This window comes from Panthera uncia (assembly GCF_023721935.1).
Source record: "Panthera uncia isolate 11264 chromosome C1 unlocalized genomic scaffold, Puncia_PCG_1.0 HiC_scaffold_3, whole genome shotgun sequence".
NCBI lineage: Eukaryota > Metazoa > Chordata > Mammalia > Carnivora > Felidae > Panthera > Panthera uncia.
In genome coordinates this window covers 107,569,549-107,583,324 of record NW_026057584.1, presented here as the reverse complement: position 1 = coordinate 107,583,324, position 13,776 = coordinate 107,569,549, and the positions used below count along the sequence as shown (strand labels likewise).

The following is a 13,776-nucleotide window of genomic DNA, read 5'->3' as shown; positions in this document are numbered from 1 at the left end:
AGGGGACACGGGCTCTGCAAGTGACGTGCGGGTCAGCTTCCAACATCCCTGCCACGTCTGGTTCTGAGGCTTGTTCTGTCTCTTCAATTTCTATTATTTGCCTTTTAGTGGGTCTTGTAATTTTGTTGACAGTCGGGCATGACCTATTGGGTAGAAGGAACCGCAGTGACAGCGTGGTGGGGTGGGGCAGAGGAAGTGGCCCACGGTTCTGTGAGTAGGAGCCTGTGCCTCTGGACCGTGAACTTCACAAGTGTTTCTCACTCTTTTTTCACCCTTCAGGTGGGACAGGATGGGTGGGGTGGGCTGGTGTTGGTTATGTCCCTTCCTCCAGGTCAGATAGGTTCTAATGATACCTCTGGGGGGTTAGCTGACCTTTGAACAACGTAGGGGGTGAGAGGTGCTGACCCCGCACACAGGTGAAGATCCATATGTAACTTTGGACTCCCCCCAAAACTTAACTGTTCACCAGAGGCCTTACCAATAACCTCAACAGTCCATTGACACAGATTTTGTTATGTTATATGGCTTATGTAGTGTTTCCTCACAACAAAGAAAGTTAGAGGAAGGAAAAGGTTATTAAGAGAATCATAAGTAGGAGAAAATGCATTTACAGCGTGTACTGTATTTATCGAAAAAAATCCACGTAACAGTGGCCCCACGCAGTTCAAAGCCCTGGTGTTCAAGAGTTAGCCGTAGCTTCTGCTGAGGGAGGCCTTGTTAACAACAGGTGCTCTGGTCGATATCAAAATGTGAACCTTTCCCTTCCCCGGCTAAGAAGCTTGAGGGAAGTTTCCTCTCTTTCCTGTGGGAACCAGGTCGCGCTCTCAGAGGTAATTGTGGGGGCTCCCTCTGACCGGGTCCCCCTGGAGTTTCTACTTCTCAGAGTGGTCCACACTGAGCCTCCAGCAACCGGTCAGTGTCAGAGTTACCAACAAGAGGGGTAAAGATGCCTGGCGGGGAGGAAGGGCTCAGACCGCTGTGCCGGGCCGCTGGGCCACTGTGGCTGGGGCCACAGGGGCTGTGTGTGCAGTGGTGACAACCTTGCAGGCTCTCTGAGGGAGTCATGCAAAGAGCCTGCCACGCCCGCCTGACCTGTGATGGAATCCAGTGTCCTGGGCTCAGCGCCTGCTGGCACGAGAGGAAAACCGCTCTTGTCAGCATCTGCCATTGGCTACACTTTTGCACGCTATTTGTTCTGGAAGAATGTGCAAGAGTGAAAATTCGTACTAACTAAAGGCAGGAGCCAGCACTGCCTCGGAAGTTCAGATGACAGAGAGATGTGGAGAAAACCCTAGGCAAGGTGTTGGGGTGTCGGGGGAGAACAGGAGGTGAGAATCAGTGCAGGAGTGCGAAAGAGCCAGGCGGTGAGTGCCAGGGCCCAGCAGTCCTGTTCTTAGAGTTTGTTTCGTTTTGACTTTCTGTCCATTTTAACTTATTAGTCACTGACCTCCATGTATATGCCAAGTGCTGGACTAGGAGCTATTGAATGATTTTTTTTTTTAATGTTTATTCATTTTTGAGAGAGACAGAACATGAGTGGGGGAGGGGCAGAGAGAGAGGGAGACAGAGAATCAGAAGCAGGCTCCAGCCTCAGAGCCGTCAGCACAGAGCCCGACGCGGGGCTTGAACTCACAGAAGGTGAGATCATGACCTGAGCCAAAGTCTGTCACATAACTGATTGAGCCACCCAGGAGCCCCTATGATTTTTAAAAGGCAATTTCAGCGTGTGGAATGGATGCAGACCTGGGAGCATTCACCTCTCTGGACCAGGCCTCAAGGAGGGAGTGGGTAAGGTCATGGAGCCCCTTAGGAGGTCAGAATTTCCAGGAAACAGACAGATCCAGGAATTTGGGGGGTGGCTACAGTGTCCCCAGGGCCACGGTGGGTGGTTTTCTAGTGTTCAGGGAAGGCCCAGGGAGGTTGGGGGTCATAAACTTGGCTTTATGGGATGAACAGGAGTGAGGCAGGCAGGCTGTGTGTGTGTATGTGGGTGTGAATGTGCGTGTGCACGGGCATGGGTACATGTGTGGTGGGGATACCCAGAGAGCCCTGGAAATGAAGCTAGAGAGGCAGGGCAGTCTGGGCATCAGGAGAGTCCACAGGAAAAGGCTCCAGGGGACAGCCTCAGCAGGCTGTGGAAGGCAGGGTGAAGGGCAGCAGCTGGCCTGGTGTGGGTCGGGCCCAATCACAGAACAGGGAACTACAGTAGGCAGTGGTAGACTGAGGTCATAGACTGTGGTTAGAACACAGGCTCGGCTGAGGAACTGTGCCTGGTTGGCAGGTTCTCAGCGCCCGTGCCACACGCAGTTCCTCTGTGTGCAAAGCTACAGTGGTGACTTCCCAGGCACAGCCCCCACAGTGCCCTGCCTGCACACACCCCTCAGGCTGGACCCTGCTGGCTCTCGGGTCTGAAAGCCTGTGTCCATAGCCTGGCTGTGCCCTCCTCAGTGCCTGGGGGGCCTGGGGTACATCGTCCCCCAAGCCTGCAGTGTTTCATCTGCAAAACAGGTAAGAAAATGCCCATGAGACCAGGCTATGGAAAGGTGACCCACGCAAGGCCCTACCACAAGGCTCAGCACGTAGGTACTGATATCCTTGTTATGTTATCAGAAGCCAAAACAGCAACTGTCTGTAAAGGAGACTTTGGAGATTACCAGCACTCGCAGGTCAGGTCTACTGTGATAAATTCTGTTCACAACAGCAGCCACAGTCACCACCATTCTTGGGCATGATGCCAAACCCTTATTCTCTCATTCATCACGTGACCCCTGCGAAGCCACTGTTATTATTCCCACTCACAGATGAGAAAACTGAGGCTCTGCTATAGTGTGTACCTCCTCAAAGCCCACAGGTATTGGAGGTGGGATCAAATCCAGTATGGAGATATGAAAACATGCAGAACCTCACTTAGAATTACAGAGGCACGTTCAAAAATGGCAACCTGTTTCACTTACTAGATTGGCTAAGAGGTAAACCACACAGGGTGAATGGGGGGCGGGGAATAATGACTTTCATTGGCTACTGGTGAGTATTAGAAATTCATGTGACTTTTTAGAGGGCATTTTTTTTTTTAGTATCTACAACATTTTGAATGTTCACACTCTTTGTCCCAGAAATCAAATTTGTGTGTGAGGGCATTTGCCCGAAATTTATACAAACACATGTATTTATACCTATTGGTGTAAGTACATAAAGCCTGCTTACAAGGGTTGTCATGGCTGCACTGTGTCTGTTTTTTTTTTTTTTTTAATCAAATAAAGATTGTCCATAACCTAAATGCCCATTGGTGTAGGAACTGGTTAAATAAAATAACCAATTTATTTATATATTCATACAACGCCCTGAGAAGAATGAGTTAGTCTATATTTGACGATGAAGTATAATCTTCAACATATATTCTTATGAGAAAAAAGCAAGATGAAGGAGAATATATAAAGTGAGTTTTATTTTGTAAAACAGAAAGTAGCTGTGTATACACATAACACTTTAGAAGGATTCTCACAAATTGATAAATTGCTCTGGAGGTGGGATGGTATCTTTCTCTTTCCTATTATTTACTCTTGATTTATTGTTCAAATTTGTTCTTAGTTTGAGCTTGCTGGGCTCACTGTGGCCACACAGTCTCTGGAAGGTGTTTTGGTTGGGGCTGCAGAAGGCCATTTGATATATGAATATCTGCCATGCAAAGAGGGAAACTGATCTGGGGTGCCAACCTCCCTGCACTGCCTCTTCCTCCTCGTTATCGATGCGCTCACGTGTTTCCATTGCAAACACAGAATGCCTCTTACCCCACACCCCTCTGTTGCCCAAACACCCAGGAATAATTGCCCAACCCCAGACACCCTTGGAAAGGTCCAGCTGCTGATTGTGCCAATGCCTTGTGACTCCTCCTGCCATGGATATATCTGGAGCCGTTGGGCAACGTCTGAGATGGAATTTCACTTGGCACTTAACGCAACCCTTTCCGCTTCTGCCGGAGGCAGTGAATTCTGAATAAAGTCGACAAACCTGACCATCTCCTCACTGAGCAATCACCCCTTCCATCCAAGGGCAAGGCAATGGATTTCTGCACATGACTCCTACGCAGTAACTGTGGCACTCTGGCTTACGGGAGTTGGCTGAGGCCAGAGGGTAGGGGACAGGCCTGGCGGAGCCCAAGCGGTCCTCTCCTAACCTCTGGTTCTGAGAAGCAGTGATGTAAACTGACACAGGATATAGACACATCCTGCCTGAGTTAGCAGCAAGAGAGAGGGCCCCACAGTTCTCTCACGGCAAAGAGCCTGCCATAAATGGAGTCCTAAGGGTAATCTAGAATGGCATGCAAGTGATGGCTGCATCCTTCTGAGCTCCAGAAGGGAAGTGTTTGCAGCCATTGGTCATGGTCTGAAACTTGAAGCCTAGAGAACTGCTTAAGGGAGGGGGCGGGGCAGGGCTCCTGGGGAGGGAGCCAGCCTCTCCAGAAGGGGGAGTGGCAGCCTGCCTGCACTTCCTCAGTGGCTTTGCCCTTCACCCCTGGCCCCAACACACACACACACACACACACACACACACACACACACTAGTGTCTGACTCTCACACTCACGGACACACGTAAACAGGAGCCAACATGAGCTCCCAGATCCAGTCTCCTGTAAAATGAAAAATGAAGATGACTGACATTTATGGGGCCCTTAGCGGTCCATCTCCATGCTGGGACCTTTACACAGAGCTTCCTTCCCAGGACCCAAAGAAGAATATCCTATGTTCCCATTTCACGGATGATGAGGACGGTGCTGGAGCTAAGACAGAGGCTGGCTTGCCTCAGGCCCCTGGCTAATCAGTGGCACGCCTGATGCCAATGTAGGCGGAGGGGCCCTCCCCCCAGGACTCCTGTCCCCACTCACCCCCAAACAAGCATGCCAGTGGCCACACACACACAGGCACATAGTGCACAACCACAGACCTAGCCACAGTAGACTATGCTCCAGTTCCGCTGGTGAGGCCACAGAACCACCTGGATGTTAAAGACTTGTAAAGGAGCGGGTGTCCCCAGTACCCCTATTATCACATTAATTATTTAACAGGATGACACCACTGACTCAGAATGTCTCTCCTCTGACAGTTTCTAATGAGCAGACCTGGGCAGAGTTGGGGATAAGAGGAATAAACATTCACTTTTTTAAGAAGAAAATTTTAAGTTTTTGTTGTTGTTGATATTGTTACTGCAAAAGCCCATTCAGAGGAGGGGTGGGGGAGGCCAGGCCAGGTCCCCCAACACCCTTACAGAGAAGCTCGGGGTATCCGATTTCTCTTTCCCGTCAGCAGGAAAGCATGTGCCTTCTTAACAAGAAAGAGGAATTACAACGCCCTGGGGGTCAAGGCCAGAGATGCCCCCGCCGCGTGCACGTCCCTCCCGCCGCCCCAGAGAGGAGTCAGGGCACCGGCTGAGTTTCCTGAAGTTTACTCGGAATCTGCCCCCACGTCCCGGGGCGGCCGAGCCACATGGCGGGCGTTGTCCCCTCCCTCCGCGCAGGGGTTCCTTACTTCCCGGCCTGGGGCAAGTTCCCGCGGCGGATACGCGCGGCCACCGCACAGAGGCACGAACGGAGCGGCAGGACCCGGGGGCTTGGGGCGCAACCCCGCGGGGCGTCGGCGGGCACTCACCTTGGTCGGGCGGCGACGTGCTGTTGAGACTGCTCATCGCCAGCGGGTGCGGGGCGCCGGTCGGGCCAGGGGCACTGAGAAGCCGAGCGGTGGCGAGGGGAGCGCGGGCCTGCTTCTGACCCTCAGCAGCCGGGAGGAAGCGGCACCTGTGTCACGGTCTCCGGCGGCCCGAGGGGAGGGGCTCCGGCCCCAGATAGGCAGACTGCATTTATTTTTTTTCTGCAGACTTGGCTGGTGGGGTTTCCACCCTTTTTTTTTTTTTTTTTTTTTTTTAAACACACACACACCCGCCCACGTCTGAACTCTTCTCTGTTCCAACTTTCCTGCGCAAGAATGACATTTTCTGTGTTTCTGTTTCCATCTGCAGCTATCAGACTCAGAGGTTGTGGTGGAGAATTCCCCTGGGTGAGGACTGAAAAACTCCCAGATGTGACAGGATGGCCTGCAGGGCACTGTTAGGGCCAGTGACCAAATAGGGACAGACCTGTGTTTGAATCTTGGCAGGCTGCTTGGCCACTCGATGGCTGTGTGGCCACTCAGGGCTGAGGGGCACCGTTGGCCTGGGAAGTCCCTGCCTGGCTGGCTCTCCTCAAGGGCGCTGTCCCCATCCGTGGGCTGATGTTTGGAAAAGATTCTTAGAAAAAGGGATTGCTTGGACAAAGGTCGTATGATTTATTTGGATCACTTTTGTCTGAGGCTTCCAGACATAGTTGAGTTTGTAAAGAATTCACTTTACTTGGACAGTTAAAAACTTTGAGATGGATTTTGACACTCTGGTTAGTTAAATGGAGTCTGCCTACCTCACAGAGAAGGAATGCTATGTTATATGCAAAATTTGATCTCTCCCCTCTCCCCACCAGGGAGAAGGGCAAGGGAGTTTGAGACCATGTCAGCCTGGTTTTAAATCTCAGATCCAAGACACATCCTGTCCTCATGTCTGATGGTCCTTCCTGTGGGGCTTTTCATGTTGTTTACTTGATGGTCCTCCAATGCACCAGCTGTGACACCTTCTCCCCTTCTCCCAGGTAAGGATGCTCTGCTGCAGTCCCGGGGCACCATTTCAGATGTCTGCACGATGTATATGCCCTTGGGAGTACCAACCAGGTTGAACACAATGTAAGGCTGCCCCCTGGAGGTGTGCAGAGCAGACTCCTTGCCCAGCTGTATGTGGGCTAGACCAACTCCAGGCATTAAGATGAGGACGGCCTGTTTGACACAGTGGGCAAATGTTCATAATTCTCATTAGTTAGATGATGAAGAAACTCACACTGCTTGTAAATCCTTAGTGAGACTCCCATGCTACATATACATGTTGATGTGAAGGGAACTATTCAACGGAATGCTTTGGGCCAGGTGTGGAAACTTTGGAGTCTCCATTTCTTCGCCTAGAAAATGCAGACAGGAGCACTTGCATTTCAAAGTTGCAGAAGCAATGTCTATAAATAACAGTGGGACAGAAAAGGCATTTACTAGAAACTAGCAACAATTTAGCATATAAGTCCTTGTTAGATGATAGAATCCCCTGTATTCAGAGTTCATAATTTAAAGAACTTCAATGATCTGAAATGCAGCTGGGGAGCCCAAAGGAGGCCAAAAGAGCCACTAGGTAACCAAAGAACAAGTCCCCAGGTCATTGCATCTCACTTGTGAGAACACCTGTGGGGAGACTTTTAGATCCTCACTGACAGCCAACTGGCCTTTAGATATAATCATAAGACATTTGCTTATGTCATTTCCCAAAGTAGGACAGGTTAAAAGCACCAAAATGGGGCACCTGGGGGGCTCAGTTGGTTATGCGTCTGACTTTGGCTCAGGTCATGATCTCCCCTTCTGTGAGTGCGAGCCCTGCATCAGGCTCTGTGCTGACAGCTCAGAGCCTGGAGCCTGCTTCGGATTCTGTGTCTCCCACTCTCTCTTCCCCTCCCCTACTCATGCTCCGTCTCTCTCACTCTCAAAAGCGAATAAATGTTAAAAAAAAATTTAAAGCACGAAAATGTAACAAGAATCCTTTACAGAGAGGAAGCCAAAAAACTGAAGAAAGGTAGCTCCACAAACTCTAAGGTCGGATACAAAAACAGAGTAGCATTTATTATACAACGAAAGCTTCTTGGATCCAGCCATAAGTGGAGGATGTGACTGCACCATGGACCGTCAAGGAACCGAGGCTTTGGGACTCCATCTGGGTTTGAGTCCTCATTGCCTTCTATGTGGCTGACCTTCAACATTTTACTCAAATCCTCTGAGCCTCAGTTTTCTCATCTGTGAAACTGGAACAATCTGCAAAGTGAGGTCGCTGTGACTGATGCATTAGATAATAATGTAATAATACAATATCTTACTCAGCAAATAAGTTAAAGACATTAAGTGTAAGTTATCGAAGACATTGGTCCTGTCCCCTGATGGACACACTTTATAGTAAGGACTTCAGGCCATTCTGAAAAGAAGATAAATAGTGTTTAATAGTGAGTAGTCATTTAGCTAGCAGAGAAACATTTGATATAGTTTAGAAGGTTTAATCCTAAAAGTGTCTAATTTTAAAGAAATGAGGAGTATTTTGAGAAGGTAAAATCATAACATGAAAAATTAGATTCTATGGTAAGGGTCTGATACTAAGTCACAGAAATGCAGTGTATTTTGATGTGTTGGGTGCTTATTAATGGAGTAGCAAGAACTCAGCTATATCTTATAACAATAAAACAGTTATCTAATTCACATAAGCACCATCGGAGGGAATATTGCCAACGGCCCATTTGAAAGTGAGAAAATTGAGGTTGGCAGCAGTGACAAGAACTTGTTTGACGGAGTGCAGCCAGGATTGGGACTCAGCTCTGGCAGCCTCTGTAATGTGTGCAGGACGTGGTTGGGATACCCTGCTGAGCTCACCACAGACAGAGAGGGTGTGATGGGGCCCCAGAGGGGAACTTTCACTTCCTTCCCAGAACTACATAGGGTGGGAGTTGTGCATGTGAGGGGGATTCCTGCCTGACTTATCCCCACCCAAACACACCCAAATACACGCATACACACGCACACACACACACGCATACACACACGCACACACACATACACACATGCACACACACACACATATACCCAAACACACACATACATGCACACACACGTACACCCAAATGCACACACACACATGCACACACATGCATAGTGCTGGTTTCCTCTTGGAGGGGACCTACTGCAGTCCTTGTCTGTGAGCTCTTACAGGTAGAGGCAGGCGGATTTTACTTGGGTCCTTTAAAATTTCTAATTAAAATTTTTGCCCTGTATCAAACTAAAAGATGTTCTTTGTTTAAAAAAAATGTAATGGAGAGGTTAAAAAAAAAAAAACTCTAACAATTGCTCATAATGTCTAGCACATTAAGTGCTAATCTCTTTTACACATTTGTGGGCATTTGCCTTATATTACTGAGATTTTACTGAATGTGTGATTTTAAGTGCTGTGTTTTCACTACCAAACATTATGCCATGACCATTTTCCCATATACAAGTATAAAAGCTCTTTGATTTAATTACTAAGTTGTTTCCTTTTCTTTGCTGGGATAAACCATATGAACATAAATATCTACTTTTCATATATTTCTCCTTAGCTTGTATTCCAGCAAGTGGAATGGCTGGATCAAAGGCTAGGACTATGTTTTAGGGTTTTGATACATTCATGAGTTGTGGCTGTGACAATTTACCTTCTCCCCAGTCAAGCGTTCCTCTCAGAGCCTCTTGACAGAATCAAGCATTAGATTTTAAATCATTGATAATTCTGTGGACAGGAAATATGTAATTATTCGACTTTGCATTTTCTTGATTACTAGTGAGGCTGAATATACTGTCATGCTTATTTACAAAGTGCATGTTCTTTTGGCTGAATGTTTTGTTCATGCTGTTTCTCATTCAGAAAGGTGTTTTATGTTTTTTTTTTTTTTTATTGATTTCCTTGAACTCTTTATACACAAAAGACAACAACGTCTTTTCATGTGTATTGCGAACATTTTCTCCTTGGGCCCTTTTCTGGTTCTTTCTGATTAGCACAGAAACATAGCTTGACTTATCTGATTGGCAAGTTGGCAGCTTTTAAGAAAACCACACTGTGGCTCTGCATATTTTAAGAGGCGTGGAGAGAAGAAGCAGGGGGAGCTGTGAGTAATGAGGAACATGGGCTGGGAGGTGGGAGGGTGGGGTCTAGAGGAACACAGAGACATCAATGGCTGCAGCCTTGGCCAAGAGCCTCTCCCTTTTCCCCTCAGGACACACATCTTTCTGAGAAGAATCCATGAGTGAGGATGTTTGAAGGCTGAGAGAAAGAAGGTCTAAGGCTGTCTGCTACAATTGAGCTGCTAGGCTCTCTTCTGTCTAGACTTTACTAAAGGCTGGCTCTGGCCATGCCAGGCAGAACAGAGGGTGCCCAAGGTCAGTGAGGCTGTGGGACTCATGCTAGACCCAGAGCTGCAGCCTAGGCCCCTAGCTTATAGCAGCACCTCATCCGGGAGTAGATAGGTCGTAAGCATCCAGAATGGTCTGACTCTGGTAACTTTCTAACAGTATCTTTAAGAGTGGAAGAGTAGCACAGAAACCCGGCAGGAACACTGGGTGGGCTGGGGTAGTTGGAAGTGACCATAAGCAAAATCTTATGCATTGGTGACAGCTCTGAGTGTCCACCTAGTACAGACTAGGATTGAGACACATGAAGAGGCTTCAGACTGGTAGTGGGGGAAGAAAAGAAGAGGAAGAAAGAAAGGAAGAAAGGAAGAAAAAAAAGGAAGAAAGAAAGGAAGAAAGGAGTCAGTGAAGGAAGGAGGGAGGGAAGGAAGGAGGGAGGGAAGAAAGAAGGAAAGAAGAAAAAAAAGAAGAAAGAAGAAAGAAAGAAAGAAAGAAAGAAAGAAAGACCACATAGAGAAATGTCAGGATGGGGTTGGTTTGAATCTCAGGCAGGGAAGAATCAGTGAAAAGGACACAGCCAGCACATAAGTCAGTCTGGGTGGTTCTAACACTTAAGCAAGTGTGATTTTTCCAGAAAAACACATCCCAGCAGACATAGGAATATACAGATAGTAACAATTTCCTGAGGACCTAGAATGTGCCAGGCCTGGTGCTGTGTTGGGCCCTCCCATGTGAAGTTACTGATATGTCACAGTATCCTTACAGGGTAGGTGGCATTTTGTTTCTGACTTTTTTTTTTCTTCCTTTTTCCTTTTCTTCCTTTTACAGAAAAGGAAACTGAGGACCAGAGAGGAGAGGTAACTACTCATGCTCACACAGCTACTCAGTGACAGCTAGAATTGGAACAAGGACTGTCCAACCCTAAAGCTCTGCTGTGGGGGAAATTCTACCAGTTCAGTCTCCTTGGCACCCCTCTTGTATCCCTGTATCCAGTGTCCCTGGTGGACCCCAGTGCCCCTGGAGGACCCCACTGTCCCTGGAGGATCCAAGTGTCCCTGGTGGATCCCAATGTCCCTGGAGAATCCAAGTGTCCCTGGTGGATCCCAGTGTCCCTAGAGGATCCAAGTGTCCCTGGTGGACCCCAGTGTCCCTGGAGGACCCCACCGTCCCTGGAGGATCCAAGTGTCCCTGGTGGATCCCAATGTCCTTGGAGAATCCCAGTGTCCCTAGAGGATCCAAGTGTCCCTGGAGGATCCAGTGCCCCTGGTGGACTCCCTGGTGTTACTGCCCAGCTTGATGGCACTCTTCATGCTGGCAACCCTGAGACACAAGGGAAGGAGGCAAGGAGTTGCTAAATGAGTCTCCAACGGTTCCCACCAGCACATAAGGAAATTATTATCTCCCAGGAGGTAGAGAATGAATTACTAACTTTCAGAGAGTCCTGTTTGGGTCACAGCCCTTTCCCTTTGTGAGTAAGTTGTTGGTGTGAACCTGAACTAAAAAATTGTACTCTAGCTGCTTCCAGCTGAGGTCTGGGGCCCACTAAGAGAGGAGGCAGTTTCCTCCTTAGAGTCTTTGCTGTGGCTTTTATTCCCTTTGGCCAAGAAGACAGAGGGATTTGGGGTATGTAGCTGTGACTAAGAAGAGGGAACCAGAATGGTAATTACATTTGCCAAACTTTTGCTATGAGCTCTGCATATTTTATCTCTTGTAATACCCCAAACAATCTCATGAGCAAAGAAAGAACAGGGTTTGGAATGTGGCAGAGATGGCTTCTCATTCTTGGCTCACCATGTGCGACTTTGCTCAGTGACTTTGCCTCCAAAATTTCTCACGTGCAAAAGGGGGTTAATGACCCCTACATCCGATGTGCTCTGAAGGGGTTGGTGCAGATTCCCCCCAGAAGCTCACACATTTACCAAGATGTAAATGTATGTACAGTGTTGTAGCACTGTAGAAAAAAAAATTAAAATAAATCATGTGTAATACACAGAGAGACATAGTACGCCATGAACACAACTAGGCATAACCATGTCTTCTGTCCAGGCCACAGGGACGCAGGTGACTGTATACCTATTTCTCTCATCTTAAGTCCCTTCAAGTGTAAGGCTCGAGACAACAGAATTAGTGTATTTTGTACTCTTTTTACAGCACATGACAATTACATTATAGGTATAGTAAAGAAATAAGCTCATAAAGTGAAGGGGCTCTAAGGGGATCCTTCAGAGTGTATGAGATTTCCAGAATTCCAGGAAGATGGGGTATGGAGTATGTCAAGGAAGGAAATAGAGAGATAGAGGTTCCAGCACAGGGGAAGCCCAGGGGAGGCTGCAGGGTGGCCGGTGTGTGTGTGTGTGTGTGTGTGTGTGTGTGTGTGTGCGCATGCGCAATGGTGCGTGCGGGCAGGGGGGTTGGGCTCAGCCTGTCAGAGCCGCAGGGGCCGGGGCTCAGAGTGGCAGGTTGGAGCATGGGTTTTGGAAGTGAGAATACAGACAAGGACATTGGTTAAAGGTTTATTCCTTGTGGAAGCAACTCCTCCCTGCTTCCCTACCTTTGGGTACAAAATGTCAGGCCAACCACAAAGGTTTGCCCCTGGGGACAAAAGCGTGTGAATGTCCCTAAGAAAATTAAGAAACTGTGTAAGTGAGTTAAGGCTACTAGTGTGGGAAGGAGCCTCTTTTGGTGAAACCCTCTTCTTTCTGGGATTTGTCAAGAAGGTCTTTTCCACACACCCTAAAGCAGAGACCATTTAGTCCAGAAACACAGATCTCCCAGCCAGATTTCTCCCTCCCAGAAGGAAGACTAATCAGGAAACATATTCAGACAATGGAAGAGAGAATCCTTAACAACGCTTTAGAATGATCGACCTGGCCTTTGCTTTTTAAGCATCGATAGACAGCTGTATATGACAACCAAGTCACATACAAGAGCCAGAACATGGCCGAGCCAAACAAAAGAAAAAAGCTAACTTCAATAAAGAAACAGAAATAAATAAGACGAGGATCTAAAGAAAACCAAGGGACAAGGCAGAACTTTAATACTCAGAAATTTGGGAAAATAATAAAACCATAAAATAAGAGAGGTGTTCTATGTAAAATAAAAAGCAAATAATGAGAAAGGAATTTTTGACAATTAGCAGTAACAACATATAGATTAATTATACAATTAACGATGTATAGATCTTCCTCCACTTAATGGGGCTACATCCCCGTAAACCCATGGTAAGATGAAAATATAAGTTGTCAATGCATTTAATCCACTTAACTTCCTGAGCATCATAACTCAGCCTAGTCTACCTTACACATGCTCAGAACACTTACCCGGCCTATGGTTGGGTGAAATCATCTCACGCAAAGCCTATTTTTTCATAAAATATTGAATATCTCATATAATTCATTGACTACTGTACAGAAGGCGAAAAACGGAATGGTGGTAAGTGTGGGGGTTGTTTGGCCTTGTGATCATGTGACTGACTAGGAGCTATCACTGCCCAGAATCATGAGACAGCATCACCCTGGGAAGAGATCAAAATTCAAAATTCTGAATACTGAATGTGTATTACTTGCACCATCATAAAGTCCAAAAATCCTAGGTTGAACCATGATGGGTTGGAGACCATCGGTAATGGCTAAAATGAAAATCCAATCAAGAAGGTGAAAGCTGAAGGAATAACTGATAGTTTGTGTTTGCTTTTGTTTCTCTGGCCTTAAAAATGTTGTGATGGCTGGTGTGAGAGAAATTACTATC

At 47.4% G+C, this 13,776-nt stretch overlaps 1 protein-coding gene across 1 annotated transcript in view; it reads right to left on the bottom strand.

Annotated features, from left to right (window-relative positions):
- GYPC (glycophorin C (Gerbich blood group)) overlaps window positions 1–5,913 on the bottom strand; it is a 42,357-nt gene extending 36,444 nt beyond the window's left edge. Inside the window, exon 1 of the mRNA XM_049615754.1 lies at window positions 5,644–5,913. Coding sequence (XP_049471711.1) covers window positions 5,644–5,680 — 37 coding nt within the window. The 5' untranslated portion in view covers window positions 5,681–5,913. The remainder of the gene's footprint in view (window positions 1–5,643) is intronic.
- Window positions 5,914–13,776: the final 7,863 nt, after the last annotated feature.